Below are 14,242 nucleotides of genomic sequence, written 5' to 3'. Positions count from 1 at the left end.
AAAGAGATGAGAAATGAGAAGACCATTGACTTTAATCTCCTCATTTTACAGATGAGGAAACTAAGAAACAGATATGTTAAGTGATATGTCCAGGTTACATAGCTACTAAGTCTCTGAGGGAGAGAGAGGAGGGAAGAAAGGAAAGAAGATTTAAATTCAGATCTTTCTGACTTTTCAATCCAATACTACCCTCTCTCCTCAATGTGAAGTATAGGCAAGGCATTGAAGTAGAAATGTTCTATTAGGTAATAAAAATGAGACACTTAAACTAAAAGCTAGGGATACACATTTGAAAGATGAAATAAAGGAGCATGTTCTAAGAGAGAATATGTCAAATGGGAATGCTTTGGAGCCTTGAATTATCTTATTAATTGTTGTAAATTTTCAGTTTCATTTTATAATTTGGAACCGGCAAAGGTATTGACTTTTATTACATAGGACTAGAAAGTGGAAATTAAATTTAGCAAATGGAAACAACTTTAGATAGGTGCTTCTCATGGGAATGAAGTGAGCTAAAGAGCAAAACTTATTTTTTTAAATGTTCTTGGGAATTTTAATTGAATAGATTTGACCTCTCCTTTGCAAACAGCCCTTGTGTAAGCTTCATTGATATAGTGTTGTAAGCATCTGTTTATTTTGTCATACTAGGTAGAAAAATGAATAGTTGCTTTTTCCATTTTCTCTGCTGCTGAATTTTCAGTCACTACACTTATGATCCAAGTGTGGTATGAGTGCTTTATCCCTTTTGCCTGACTAAAGCTTTCAAGTGATGAAAAACGGCTTCCTTTCTAAAAATGTCTTAGTCAAAGCTGTCTGGCAGTTGTGATAATGAGATAATTTGGTGTCATTTTATGAGTTCACGTTTTTGCTTATTGTGTAATCTGGCTTCTAAAAATAAAATAAGCTTAGTTTGTCAGTTGCTCTATTTTGCCTTAAAAAGCAATATTATATAAACCAAAAAAGGATATTCGAACATTTATTTTGAAAGACAATGTCACGTAGAAAACTTTAATAAGATGATTGCTGGAATTTATTATCATTCTCTTTATCTGGGATTACTAACTTGGGGTCTACAGATTTTCTTTTTAAAAATTTAGTACTGGGGTCAGCTTGGTGGCACAGTGGATAGAGCACCAGTCCTGAAGTCAGGAGGACTTAAGTTCAAATCTGGTCTCAGACACTTAACACTGTGTGACCCTGGGCAAGTCACTTGACCCCACCTGCCTCAGGGGGGAAAAAAAAAATTGGTACCAATATTTCAATATAATTGGTTTTCTTTGGTGTAGTCTTATGTATTTCACTTTTATGTACTTAAGAACATTATTCGAGAAGTGGTCTATGGGCTTTCCCAGATTGTTAGAGGGGCCTATAACTCACAAAAGATTAAGAATCTTTGCTCTAAACTATTTTCATATAAGTACACTCTTTCCACTACATATTGTTGTTCAATCATATATGATCCATGATCCCATGTGTTTTTGTTTTTGTTTTTTTTTGGTCCTTTTCTTCTCTAGCTCATTTTATAGATGAAGAATCTAGGCAAATAGTAGTAAGTAACTTGCTCAGGGTCACACAGCTACTGTCTCAGACCATAATTGAACTCAGGAAGTTGAGTCTTCCTGACTTCAGGCCCAGCACTCTATACATTGTGATAATAATAGGATATAATAATTAAAATAGATGCTAATATATGATAACACATAAAGTTTAAGCAAATAACTGTTAGAACTTCTATGTAATGGAGACAGTGCTAGGCCTGAAGTCAGGAAAACTCCAGTTTCAATCTGGCCCCAAGCACTTAGCTGTGTGACTCTGGGTAGTCGCTTAAATCTCTGTCTCAGTTTTTTAGATTATAAAATGGAGATAACAATAGCACTAACCTCACAGGTTGTGAGGATTATATAAGATATTTCTAATAAACACTTAGCCCAGTGCCTGAAACACAGTTGGTGTTCTATAAATGCTTATTCCATCCCCCCCGCTGAATTTTGGGCAGTGAGGGTAGGCTTCTTGGAGAGGTAGCATTTCACAGATTGTTGGAAATGGAAGGGACCTTCTATATCAATCATATCATTTTAGAATGGAAGAAAACAAGACATAACAAGGCAGAATGACTTCTCTAAGTTTATATAGCTCCTTAGTCACAGAGCAAGGGCTGAGACTCAACATGTTAATGACGTTGATAAAGGCATAGATCTTTTCATGGCATTTGCAGATGGCACAAATCTGGGAAGGCTAACTTAACACATTATTCTGTAAGATCTTGACAGGAAAGAGCACTGAGTTATATCTAAAAAGACAACATTTAAAAGTTATGAATGTGAAGTTTTTACTTGCTTTACAGAATTCAGCTTTATAAGTGTAAGATGCATGATGAAACAGTGGTACTGAGAAAAGTCTGGGGTTTTAATGTACTGTAAATTAGATATGTATCAATAGTATCATATGAAAACTAAGAAAAAATGTTGAGCCACATTCAGAGAAACAGTACTTTTAGGAAGGAAGAGGGTCAAATCACATTTGCAATGTTCAGTTCCAAACACTACATTTTAAGAAAGACATGACAAAAATTAAAAAAAAAATCTCAAGAATATCTTAAAGACAGCCAGTCATTATGGGGAAAGACTCCAAAATGTACCATATAAGGATCTGTGGAGAAAATGAGGAATTTTTAAGCTGGAGAAAAAAAAGCTAAGGAGTACGTGGTGATATTCATTAAGTTTATGAAAATCTGACAAATTCAGAAAGACTTGGGAGAACTTTATTATTTGATGTGGAATGAAGTAGACAATAGCAAAATGGACAATTTGTGACTACTTCACACAATCTAATAAAGGTAGGAGTAAAGAACTGGGGAGGAAGGGAAAAAAGAGGGAGCTCAGGGAGAAGAGGAACTTCAGTCAGATAGGAAATGATGAATGGCTTTCTCTGGCCCCCTTCTTCAGAGGATCTGAAAAGAGAGCTCCAAAAACCACCCTCCTTCCTTTCTAATCAGAGGAAAACAAGGTACCAGAGGCAGATTTTGAGAAAGAAGGGTATTCCCAGCATTTAGGGCAGTGTGAGTAAAAGCTTAAAGCCAGAAGACCTTAGGGCATATGAATGAATAGCTCAATTAATCCAAATTGATCAAAGTATTTTGAGATAAATATAATGAAATAATTCCAGAAAGATAGAGTGGCACTAACTTTTGAGAACTTAACTGCCAAATTTCTCTGAACTTTATTTAATATTTAATAGCAAGAAATAATTCAAAGGTTTTGAGCTGAGAAATAATATGACTATATCTGTGTAAATGAAAAAGATATCTGGTTGTGGTATAAAAGAAGTCTCATATAATTCTAAATTATTTTCTTACTTTTAAATGATTAATCTAGAGCAAATATATTAATCCATACCTCCATCAAAAATGAATTATATTGCTTATCTGCCTCCAACCCCTTTAGCACTGATTTTTTTTCCAACTTTGCCAATTTAATGGAATTGAAAAATTAAGAAAGAATATATGAGTGATTTTATTTTCTTTTATTTTTAGTGTTTTTGAACTTTTTTTTTCAGAGAACTATTTATAGTTTACATTTATTTTGACTATCATTTTCTACCCTTTAATATTGGGAAATGACTTAGTCTTAGAAATTTGAGTCAATTTTCAGTAGATTTTGGATTTTATGCTTTTATCACCTATATTGAAGGTAAGATTTTTTCTGCTTTTCATTTATTTTCTTTTAATATTATCTACATTTATTTGATTTTTGTAATATTATTTAATTTTGTATAATCAAAACTATGTGTTTTCGTCTTTTATAATCTTTATTCATTATCCATACATTCTTCCCCAATAAAAGGTATAACATGCCATTTCCCTCTTATTTCTTAATAAGTGTGACTTTTTGTGCTTACATAAATTATCCATTTGTGATTTATAATGTGATTTCAACCTGTCTAAATCTCACAATATTGTTTATATAAGCTTCAACTCTGCTACTTTAAAGGCTTTGTCATGAAGACCAAATGACATAATATGTGTGCAAATGCTTTTTTAGTTATATAAAATATAGGGTTGATAGAGAAAAGAGAATCTTAAGAGAAAATAAATGAATTGACCACAAGGATGGATTTTACAAGCTATAGTGATTGAAAAAGAAAAGTAAAACGAAAACATTTTTCAAACCATAGAAACAATAATAAATGTGGTCCTAATTGAATTTGTATTGCTGTATCCTAAGTTTAGTCAGTATATGCTGAAGAAGAAAAAAGGTCTATTGTTTTTTCTTTAAACAGAATGAAGAGAGAGACCTAATAAAAGTTGTCACAATACAGACTAATGATCCTTGAGACTCCTGGCAGGGTTTCTGAAATGTTAAGTAAGAACTCTTTTACTATGGTTTTCTTTTAGAATATGTTAAACAATTTAATGAATATAAATCAGCCAAAGAGACTCACTCCACAGAGCTACCAATTCAAATAGTTGAAAGATCTAAGAATTACTTAAAAAGAGTACTCTGGTGAATGGGGTGACATATAGGGACATTTTGCTAGTCATTAAATATTTTTGTAAAACTAATTTATTCTTCAACATGTACATTATTGGAAGTGGATCTTGCCAAATAATTTTAAAATATTAAATAAAAACATTCATATGAAAACTTCTTAGGAGAAAATATAGAATTGTGCTATGTAGATGACCTATAAAATCTGAAATACCATAAAGTTTTAGAAACAAATAAAAAAAGAGTCTTTAACAGTATTATTCTAAGATAATCACAAAAGCTTATCATTAAAAGTAAAATAATAATAACAAAAACTTTCAAATGCAACCATCCTCAAATTTAGTCAGCTCTTCCCCACCCCCAAAGAATTACATAGCTCCCTTTTTCTATATTTCCCTCTCTTCATCTTTGTTCTATTCTGTTCAACAGTTATTCAAGTGACAGTAGATCTGAATGTGAGAGGAACTTATTCTTAAGTCTCTTTTATACTTTAGGAAAAGAAATAAGTGTACCATTTGACTTCAAGAAGTTTCTAGCTTTTTTTTTTTTTTTTTTTTTTGCTAAGACAATTGGGGTCAATTTACTTACCCAGCTAGGAAGTGTTAAGTGTCTGACACCAAATTTGAACTCAGGTTCCCCTGTCGTCAGGGCTAGTGCTCTATCCACTGAACCACATAGCTGCCCATACCTTTTTAACTTAATTTAAAAATATAATTACATTTCTGGTGCTTTAAATAAAATATTAGACGTTATCCTATATAGTACTTTTTAAAAATAGAAGTTTTCAAATTATATCATGAAAAAAACTCTGAAGGATCTGGATAATTGTGAAATAATATTTTAACAAATCCATGATCTTGTTAGTTTGGATAGTTTTTCCACTGACATAATCTTAGGCCCTCCATATCTTCCTATCCTGTGTATTTCTTACCCATTTTTCTGTGAATATTTTTTAGGGAAACTACCTAATGTGTTCATATTGACTTCCCTGGGTATTTTTGCTTATTATGTTTTGGAAGGTACCAGTACAACACTTAGATTGTCCATAGCTTATTGTTCTCTCTCTCTCTTTTTTTATTATAGCTTTTTATTGACAAAACATATGCTTGGGTAATTTTTCAACATTGACTCTTAAAAAACTTGTTCTTTCTTGATAATTAACTGGCAAACACCACTCTTAAATCATGAAGATCCTTAATCTGAAGGGTCTCACTCTTAAAAGAGGTATACATAAATCCATCAATATGGGAGGTATTACACATAATTACATAAATTACATAAGCACATAGTAACACAGGTTAGTAGTGATGTGACAAATAACATGAATCAACATGAGGAATTATACATGTCCATAAGTCCTAGGAATAGTCCAATAGGAATCTATTGTCCATTACTTCATATGTCAGGAATCAAAAATTCCTGCAAGTTTTTAAGTCCTGCAATAGTCTCATTATTCTATTAGAGAAGCCAATGATTCCTTCAGATTTTGTTCTTGGGTCTTCTCCTTTGTTCTGAGGTTTTTCTCTTTTTCTGTATCTCTCCAGGTGCTCGTTGCCACCCATCTGTTTCTTTCTCCATCTGTAGAAATACAATCAAACCCTCTCCTCCAAGCAGTTAACCTATGTAGTCCCTTCTATTTACCATTTTCAGGAATTCTCCTCATCACCTGGCAATTATATTGAACCTGTTTGCACTGGACACTGACCTTCTGTTGGGTTAAAAAAGCCTATATTCTCCCCTGTTGTAATCCCTTTCTGCCATCTGATTGCTTTTTTGGCTGATTGATCATATCAGAGTATTGAAGTTCTAAAGGCTCTCTGGGTGTAACATCAGCTGCCATCATGCCCCACCTGTTTTTTGATGATATCTTGGTGCTGGGCTCTGCCTCCCATTTCCCTGGGTCAATCTATATTATGAGGCCTAGTGGAAACCCTTGTTGCATTTTACACATGGGTTTTGGGTCTTGTTCTCTCGTTCTGTCTCTTTGCCTACATTGAGCTCTCAGATGTCCAATTTTTCTATATTGAAAGCATTGGCAAGTCTCTCTAGAAGTCCCTTACCAAGAAGGACCCTGTCTTCACATATTTTTGGGTCATGTCCTGAGTATAATAAGCATTTGTGCCCACTGTGGCACAGCATCTTATGATCTCCTTTAAAGGAGCATCTTTGTGTAGTCCTCGTATAATCTTCTGCAACCTCATTAGCATTTTCCTTAGCCAGTTGTCTTATCATAATTCTTGTAGCTTCATTTTCTCGAGTGGTTCTTGTGACAGCTGTTTGCAGACATCCCACAAAATCAGTAAAGGTTCATTGGTTCCTTGCTCTATTTTTGTGAAGGCTTCCCCTCCATCTTTCCCTGGGAGGGAACCCCCAAGCTTTTATAGCAGCAGTAGTAATTTGCTCATGCGCTGCTATGGGGTAATTAATTTGTGCTGAATTGTCTGCATACTGACCTTCACCTGCTAGTTGATCAAAGGTGGTTTGTATATTAACTCCAGTTTGCTTAATTTGTTAGGCTTGAATCCTACATAATTCACTATACTCCAAAAGCCACAACAAGTTCTAAACATGTCCTTGCTGTGATTTCCAATTACTGGGGGTTAAGATTCCATAAGCCAAATTATCTAGTAACATCTTAACATAAGATGATGTAGCCCCATAAAGAGTGCAACCTTTTTCAAATCCTTAATTTTTTCCAAATCAGGAGTGTATCTTCTCCTTTCTTAATCTGCAGAGTCAAGCTCTTCAATCACAGGGTATGCATTTGTCAAATCAGATATATCTTGTCCTTTTTTTCTTTTTTTTTTTTGCTTTAACCAGTGCTTTTTGTAATCTTGTCATAGGCTGCTTCATAAGTGGTGCTGATTGAGTCTCTGCCTCTCTCCCTCTTCCTTCTCCCTCCATCCATGAAGAGTTAATTGATGGAAATAGGTCAGGAGAGAGGGAATGCCCCTGTTATGAAGTACCACACTCAGAATTGTACTTAACTCCATTCTTATCTGAATCTTCATCCTTTTCACCTAGTTTATCTGGATCCTCCCCCTCCTGCTCTTTCTTCTTTTTCCTAATTCTATAACTTATATAATTTCTTAAAGCCAGTTGTATTAAATTATATGTATAAAGTATTTCTTTAGACATTGTAGTATTCACATAGTTGCTCTCCTACTAATTTCCACTCGTCTGGATTCAATTCTTTTTTCTTTAGAGAACCAAGGAGATATGTATTGTACCGTTTTTAAAAGTTCAATGATCTGCTTCCAAGCTACAGTTAACCTTGATTTTTTATCACTCTGATCAAGCTCTTGACACACTTTCCTTTCAGTGGAGAAATCTCTTTTCTAAACATTTGTCCCATTTTAGCTGGAATACTACTTTAGCCCTTTACAAAGTTTCCTTCTTGTACTCAACCTAATTTCTGGGTCAGGAAGGCTTTTTCCACTGAAATTAGGATTGTGTCAGCCCTATGTTTGGACGCCAAAATGTGGTGTTCCCGCTAAAATGTCATGTTCTCTGTTGAGGTTTTCTTGGGGTCTCTGGAAGCAGCCTTCCTTTCAGTTCAGTAATCACCACAAGTGCAGCCAGATGTTAAAGTCCAAATCCTTTATTATCTCTTTCCAAGTCCTGTCTCCTTTACTGGGGCCTGGTTAACTTTCTTATGGTCCAGATACTTTATTATATCGTTCCAGGGGCTGGGCAGCTTTCTGGAGAGTCTTTCAGTCTGGCCTTGATCTTAGTGGGGGAAGTGCAGGAGTCCAGGCCAGCCACCAGGAAGATCGAGGATCGAATTGAATTTCTCCCCTTGGTTCTGATAGCTTTTCTCCTGCCACCTGGCCTTTGCCTTCTCTCCAAATATCTCTCAATCAACCTAGCTGAGGCTCGCAGCTTATATGCCCCACACTGAATATAAACCTATCATTATATCACTAGGAAACCATTATTTGTTATAGGATTAAATCAGTGCTAAACTAGATTTAAGCATTGTCTCCTCAATTCCACTTAGTACCTTGTTTCAAGTTCTGGCCCACAACACTGTCAGAAATATACCTGAGGAAGCAACCAAGAGAGTGAGACCACCACTACCACCTCCATCCTAGAATAGTGCCCCCTGTAGTCTCTGAGCTCATGAGTCTCAGGAATAACAATGGTACTGAGATCATCAATCTTGCTTTCAGCCTTGGTCTAGCCATAATTTCCTAGGGGAGTAAGCTTTATGGAAAAGGAATCCGTTATTCTCTCTCCCATATATATTACTACCAACCATCTAAACCAATGGGGAGGAAAACTGAGAATCCCTTGTAATGTCAGTGCTGTCCTCATTACTGTCCCTGCTTCTAACTTCCACCACTACCAACCATCACTGAGGGTAGCATTCTTGTGGAGAAGATCCCCATCAAATCTGCCAGCACTAACACCAGTTTTCAAATAATTTTCACCAAAGAGGGGATAAACACAAGTGTACTCTTCTACCTTCCTCCTTCTCTATTTCCAGTCCCCAGCCTCCCCCACACATCACCCAGGGGAGTAACCCTTGTGGAGATTCAACCTGGTAACCAAGATCAGCACCATGGCTTCTGAAAGCCTGGAAAGAGAAGTTCATGAAACCTAAGTCCTTGGCATTAACAGAAACAGATGTTATTTTATCAGAGGAAATGACATCTGCTTTGTTGTTGGACTCTAAAGATCACTGGGGCTTTCTGTTTGACTTGCCCTTGTAACTTTCTCTCAGTGCTGACTCTTCCCAATCAAGTATGAGCTTCTTGAGAACAGGGATTAACATGCTTTTCAATTTGTCTTCCTAGCATATACCATAGTGCTCTTTGCACATAAAAGTACTTAACAAATAGTTTCCATTCATTCACTAATTCATCATTTGCTTCTATATAATGTATTAATAATGTTGTCTCTTCCAAATTATGAATTTCTCCATTACTAGTTTTGATATAGTCTAAGTTGGCTTAGGAAACTAAATGGAAATTTGGGGGACTTTTGTGGAAGCCACAGATGACACATGAAGGCTAGCAGATGACACAGCAAAGTTTAGAAACTCAGAAATGTGTCAAATATGTGTTGTATAATATCAGCATATTTTAATTTTTGAACATAATAATAATTCAGACATTTCTAGTATGCAGGGAGGGTTAAAAATCATCATATCCTAATCTAAAGGGATAACTGTTAAGAACATAATATATTATAGAAATGTTAAAATGCACGACTGAAGGCCACATTGCAGCTAGAGTGCTGCCTAAACCATGTTAATTATATAAGTGGGAAATACTTAATAAAATAAATAATATTGATGTATGCTATATGTCACTTATGTATACAGCAAGCATCCTTACATAAGTAGTTTAGTGGCCTTTATTTCTATTTAAGTTTGATACCACTGGTGAAGTAGATAGAAGACAGACTTTGGAATCAGAAAAGCCTTGTATCAAGTCCTTCTTCTGGCACATATTAACTCTATGACTTTGGATAAACCACTTAATTTTTTGTGTCCTGGATAGTTCTTCAAGGATATGAAGTCATATTGCCAACATATTGTCATAGACAATTTCCATAATTACCATTTCCCTGACTTAATGAAATTATAGTTCAGGTACAAAAAGCTCTCAAACCAAAGGTAAAACATTATTACATAGTTGACCTGTTCTTATTTGTGTATTTAGACACTAATTTTAGATGGAGGACTTAAATACATACCTTTTCCTTCTGACTTTTTGGTATGCAGTGTTAAAACAATTTTACTGATATCCTACAATTCTCCCCTTTCCCTGAGCTATAAATATTTAAAAAAAAAAACAACTTTGTTTAAGCACTATTAACTTGAATGTTGTGTCTTTTCCATAGACATTACTAGAGATTAGGATTAAAATGTACTGGTACAAATCATTTTAACTGAATACAGAGAACGAAGATTAGGTTGGTTACAAATAAAATGATACTCTTCGTTAGGCATTTAGGTGGTACATTTGGAGAGAGTGCCAAGCTTGAAGTCAAGAGGACTTATCTTCCTCTTCTTAGACTTGAACTCAGACACCAGCTGGGTGACCCTAGTCTTCTCACTTAAACCTGTCTACCTCAGTTCTTCATTTGCAAAATGAGCTGGAGAAGGAAATAGCAAACCACTGCAGTTTCTTTGGCAAGAAAACTTCAAAGGGTATCACAAAGAATGGAATATTATTGAACAATGATTGCCCTTTTGTGGTTATAGGTAATATGCTGTTTTTTTTTGATGGGTCTTGTTAGGTTGTATTTTTATTCCTGTTATAAACATGAATAAGAAAAATTAAATTGACAAAATATTTGCATTTCTTCCTAATATTAAAAATGTTCAAGTGAAGTGATATTAATGCTTTAAAAAACAAACAAGAAAAACTAACAATAAAACCTTGGGTTTGAAATCAAGTTGCTTAATCATTCTAAGTCACCAGAAATTAATACAGCTTTTCTTTTGTCCTAGTTTATACTTGGATCATTGAACCTGCAGAAGGTCTCAAGCCCAGCTGAAGTCATCCGAGAACTGATGAGCTATTGCCTAGACTGTATGGCTGACCAGCTTGCCAAGAACAGACACCTGCAGAGAGAGAATGAGATGCTTCAGAGGGACTGGAGCGATGTCCAAAAGCGGTGGGTTGATTGTTTGCATCTAGGACACACTGCACTTTTGGAATAGTTTTAGAAATATCATGTATTTGTGAATTCATATGTATTTTTTAAGTTAAACTTTGACTTATAATAAATATTTTGTTCAGTTATAGGTACCAAAGGTATTCTTTATCTAATACTGAGTTTTATTACTGTGTTTTCAAGCTAATGATACTCTCTGTGAATAGTCTGTTGCAAATTTTTCTTCGTCCACAAAATTTTTACTACCAGTTCCTCTCACTTATTTTTAAATAATTAAAAATTTCATTAGAAAATTCTCTTTAGGGAGAGGGTTTATCAAGAAAACAGACATGTTTGAAATAGTAGGAATTAAAATTTTCTCAGTTTAGATTTGTGTGTGTTTGACCTTCATGGCAATATTGGCTATTATCAATCAATCAACCAATAAACATTTATTAAGCATCTTAAAAAAAAAAAAAAAAGAAATTTCTTACCAGATATCAATGTAAACAATTAAATTTGCTTGTTACTACTTACATTTAGAGTAATTAATTTAAATAATATTTTTTCAGCCCCTCCCTCTAAATTCTCATCAGATTCTTTTCCTTTCTACTCTTTCCCCTTTCTTTCTCCCCTCCCTGTCTTTTAGATCCTTTTCTCTTTTCCCTCCCCTAAAAGGGCAACAGGCAGCAAAAATTTGTGTATAACTTTACCATGACAAAGATAGAATATTTGATCCTTGAAGTAATAAGTCATAGGAATTTACTGACTGGAGTGGGGTGAGCATGATATACTCACATTATGCTTAGGAAAAATTACTTTGACAATTGTGTGGAGAAGGCACTTAAGAAAATGAGACCAAATAGTTGGGATTCTATAAACAGTAGTTTAGAGGAGAGGTGGTGAGTCCCTGAGTTGTGTGAGTGAAGATATGGGGACATGTGGAAGAGATGGTATTTAGAAAAAAATGACAAGATTTGGCAGTTGATGAGCTATGTTGGACAAGATAGAGAGGGCAGTCAGATTTGACACTGAGTTATGAACTTAAGTTACAAGGAGGTAGTGCCCTCAGCTCTAACAGGAATGTTCAGAAAAATACAGGGTTTAGAGTAAAGATCATGAGTCCTGTTTTGAACATACTGAGTTTGAAATGCTAATAGAACATCTAGATTGAAATGTCTAATATATGGTTAGGGGTGTAATGTAAGAATTCAGGAGAGAGACGAGAGTTTGAAAAGTAGAACTAAGAATTATCTGTATTCCCAAGGAAATACTAAAGAAGGGAAAGGGACCTGTATGTGCCAAAATGTTTGTGGCAGCCCTTTTCATAGTGGCTAGAAGCTGGAAGATGAATGGATGTCCATCAATTGGAAAATGGTTGGGTAAATTATGGTATATGAATGTTATGGAATATTATTGTTCTGTAAGAAATGACCAACAGGAGGAATACAGAGAGGCTTGGAGAGACTTACATCAATTGATGCTAAGCAAAACAAGCAGAACCAGAAGAGCATTATACACTTCAGTAATGATACTGTATGAGGATGTATTCTGATGGAAGTGGATATCTTCAACATAGAGAAGAGCTAATCCAATTCCAATTGATCAAAGATGGACAGAATCAGCTACATCCAGAAAAGGAACACTGGGAAATGAGTGTAAACTGTTATTTTTACCTTCTGAATCCAATTCTTCCTGTGCAACAAGAAATTCGGTTCTACACACATATATTGTATCTAGAATATATTATAATATATTTAACATGTATAAGACTGCTTGCCATCTGGGGAAGGGGGTTGGGGTAGGAAGGGAAAAAAATCTGAACAGAAGTAAGTGCAAGGGATAATGTTGTAAAAAATTACCCATGCATATGTACTGTCAAAAAAAAGTTATAATTATAAAATAAAATTTAAAAAAAAGAATTATCTGTATGAAAATGATTATGGAATCCATGGAAGCTGAGATCAAGTGAGAGAATGTAGAGAAGAAAAAAGAGAAGGCCTAGGATGGCCTCCATAAAAGGGGTCACCTATAACAACAACATCTCATGGAGGTTGCAGAAAGATGAATCTGTCTGAGATTTGAGAAAAGCTATTACATATGGTAATTAAGAGATCATGGTAATGTATTACATTAAAATGGGTTTGATTATCACTTACATTATTTTTATATCACTTACATTACTCATTATATTATTTATTCCTGTACCTGCAGAGTCATCTGTTTTATCAAATAATTAAAGAGGCAAAAAAAAGAACTGTTCAGCTAAACTAACCAATATTAACCCCTTAGCCCCTCATCTATGGAAAGATGAGAATTTTTTTTCCCACCTATTCTTAGAGGACATAATGTTTTCACTTTTTTTTTCATTTACTTTTTTCATGTGATCATAGAGAGTGTGTTTTTTCTATTTTTTTTCCTATGAGCTATTTCACAACACTCTCACCAGATTTTAAAAAAAAAATGTTCACATACTAGTCTTAATTGCTCTATTACATTACATTAATATATCATATGTCCTTTAACCTTTCCCCTGTTAAACATTTAGATTACTTCCAGTTTTTTATAATTACATGTAATACTAATATGAACATCTTTGATGAGATAGTTCTTTTATTTTGATATTTATTAAGAATATAAACTTTTAAAAAACCTTTTTTTAAATTTTTCCTCAATATTTTGTATTAAAATTCTGTTCCTATGTTTTTCCCAGTGCCTTTACCCCTTGAACTTTAGAGAAATTTCTGGTAGAAAATTTACACTAGATATTTTACCATTCTGTAATCCTGAGTTAGGAAAAGCAGAGTTAGCTCATTAGGCAGATATTAGTTTCTCCAGGTTCTTAGTGTTTTATCTAGCCAATAGAGAATAACCAGGCTGAAAGAAGAAGGAAGTATAGTAATATTCGTCAGGATTCCTAACAGGACATATGATGTATGTATTATATTAATTATATCATATTATGTTTTGGAATTAATAATTAATGTTTCCATGTTAAAACAGTAAATATACATATACATTGAATCCTTGGTATAGGTAGTGTTTGGGATTTAGGATACATATTTTGGCTTGCACTAAATATTTTTTATCTGATTGAAATGACAAACAACTAAGGTAATTGAAGCTATTAGATAAAGAATTTGGAA

The 14,242-nt window shown here is 34.3% G+C and overlaps 1 protein-coding gene across 10 annotated transcripts in view; it reads left to right on the top strand.

The window, feature by feature from the left end:
* XRCC4 (X-ray repair cross complementing 4) overlaps positions 1-14,242 on the top strand; it is a 365,806-nt gene that overhangs the window by 180,471 nt on the left and 171,093 nt on the right. For all 10 annotated transcript variants that reach the window (XM_074282159.1, XM_074282158.1, XM_074282151.1 and 7 more), the window contains one exon: positions 10,951-11,117. In XM_074282159.1, coding sequence (XP_074138260.1) covers positions 10,951-11,117 — 167 coding nt within the window. The remainder of the gene's footprint in view (positions 1-10,950; positions 11,118-14,242) is intronic.

Source organism: Sminthopsis crassicaudata, chromosome 1 (assembly GCF_048593235.1).
Source record: "Sminthopsis crassicaudata isolate SCR6 chromosome 1, ASM4859323v1, whole genome shotgun sequence".
NCBI classification, from domain to species: Eukaryota; Metazoa; Chordata; class Mammalia; order Dasyuromorphia; family Dasyuridae; genus Sminthopsis; species Sminthopsis crassicaudata.
The sequence above is the reverse complement of the archived record's forward strand: the minus strand, read 5'-3'. Positions and strand labels throughout refer to the sequence as shown.